General features: G+C 51.7%; 1 protein-coding gene across 1 annotated transcript in view; it reads left to right on the top strand.

The window, feature by feature from the left end:
• Positions 1–298: 298 nt before the first annotated feature.
• The window catches only part of LOC105039045 (uncharacterized), a 1,050-nt gene continuing 77 nt past the window's right edge, over positions 299–1,271 (top strand). The window contains 4 exon segments of the mRNA XM_010915017.4: positions 299–487; positions 490–618; positions 621–1,046; positions 1,148–1,271. The exon segment at positions 1,148–1,271 is cut by the window's right edge and continues 77 nt beyond it. Of these exon segments, the coding sequence (XP_010913319.2) occupies positions 394–487; positions 490–618; positions 621–1,039 (642 nt within the window). The 5' untranslated portion in view covers positions 299–393 and the 3' untranslated portion in view covers positions 1,040–1,046; positions 1,148–1,271.

Here is a 1,271-nt window from a genome sequence, read left to right as displayed (position 1 = left end):
GTATATATCATGTATGATAGAGGACTAATCCACCAATCACAAAGAAGGTTAGGTTCCTTACTAAAAGTACATTAACACTATGTTTTATAATTACGGCTGGCCTGAACCCTTCTTTCCGGTAGCATCACACGATGGTCACAAGAATGACCCCCAAAAAAACCATGCCAACTAGTGGTAGCTAGGCGCAGTAGCTGTCTTTTCAGAGTTGCAATCCTCACGTGAACCCTTTCAGGGCTTTCCTTTCTCCCTCCTCCATCCACATTCCTCTATAAAGAGAACCCCAATCTCTACACTCCCCACACACCCATTTCTCTATATATTTAGACTATATATAGAGAGGGAGCAAGCAGCAGCAGCCAAGAGGGGAGAGAGAGAGAGAGAGAGAGAGTCCCCATGACCATGGACTCCTCCAAACGCTCAGCCCTCCTCCTAACCTTCATGCTCTTTATTTCCTCCCTTACTCCCATTGTTGGCTGTGGCCGTTGCCCATACCCCCCACCACCAAGCCCAAGCCTCCCAAGTCCAAGCCCCCCAAAGCTAAGCCCCCCAAAGCCAAGCCCCCTATCATCGTCAAACCTCCCATCACCCACCCCCCCATCATCGTCAAACCTCCCATCACCCACCCCCCATCATCGTCAAACCTCCCATCACCGTCCCCCCGGTCATCGGATATCCACCCATCACTGTCCCCCCGGTAGTCGGGCGTCCTCCCACCACTCCCCCGGGGACTGGAAACACGCCGTGCCCTCCTCCACCATCACCACCACCTCCGGCACCGGCGACATGCCCGGTGGACTCCCTTAAGCTCGGCGCTTGCGTCGACCTGCTCGGTGGGCTGGTGCACATTGGCATCGGCGACCCGGTCGTCAACCAGTGCTGCCCGCTGCTCCAAGGCCTCGTGGAGATCGAGGCTGCTGTGTGCTTGTGCACCACCATTAAGCTCAAGCTGCTCAACATTAATATCTACCTCCCACTGGCGCTCCAGCTCCTTCTCACCTGTGGCAAGACTCCTCCTCCTGGTTACACTTGCACCATTTAAACAGGGAGTACGTTAAGTTAATTTCATGCACATATTCTATATAACATAGTTGTGGAGTAATCTTATAGTTCGAAAACTAAACTGAAATGATGGTTAATGTGGATGCAGGTGGTTGGGGTGTTCCCCATGGCTAACGAGTAGAAGAGATTTGCTTGTTTGATAGGTGACGAGACATAAGAGGATATCAAGTTCGACGTCGCTGATGTTCTCCTGCTATTTTTATGTACACTAG

This window comes from Elaeis guineensis, chromosome 1, assembly GCF_000442705.2.
Source record: "Elaeis guineensis isolate ETL-2024a chromosome 1, EG11, whole genome shotgun sequence".
NCBI classification, from domain to species: Eukaryota; Viridiplantae; Streptophyta; class Magnoliopsida; order Arecales; family Arecaceae; genus Elaeis; species Elaeis guineensis.
This window is presented reverse-complemented; position numbering and strand designations above follow the sequence as displayed.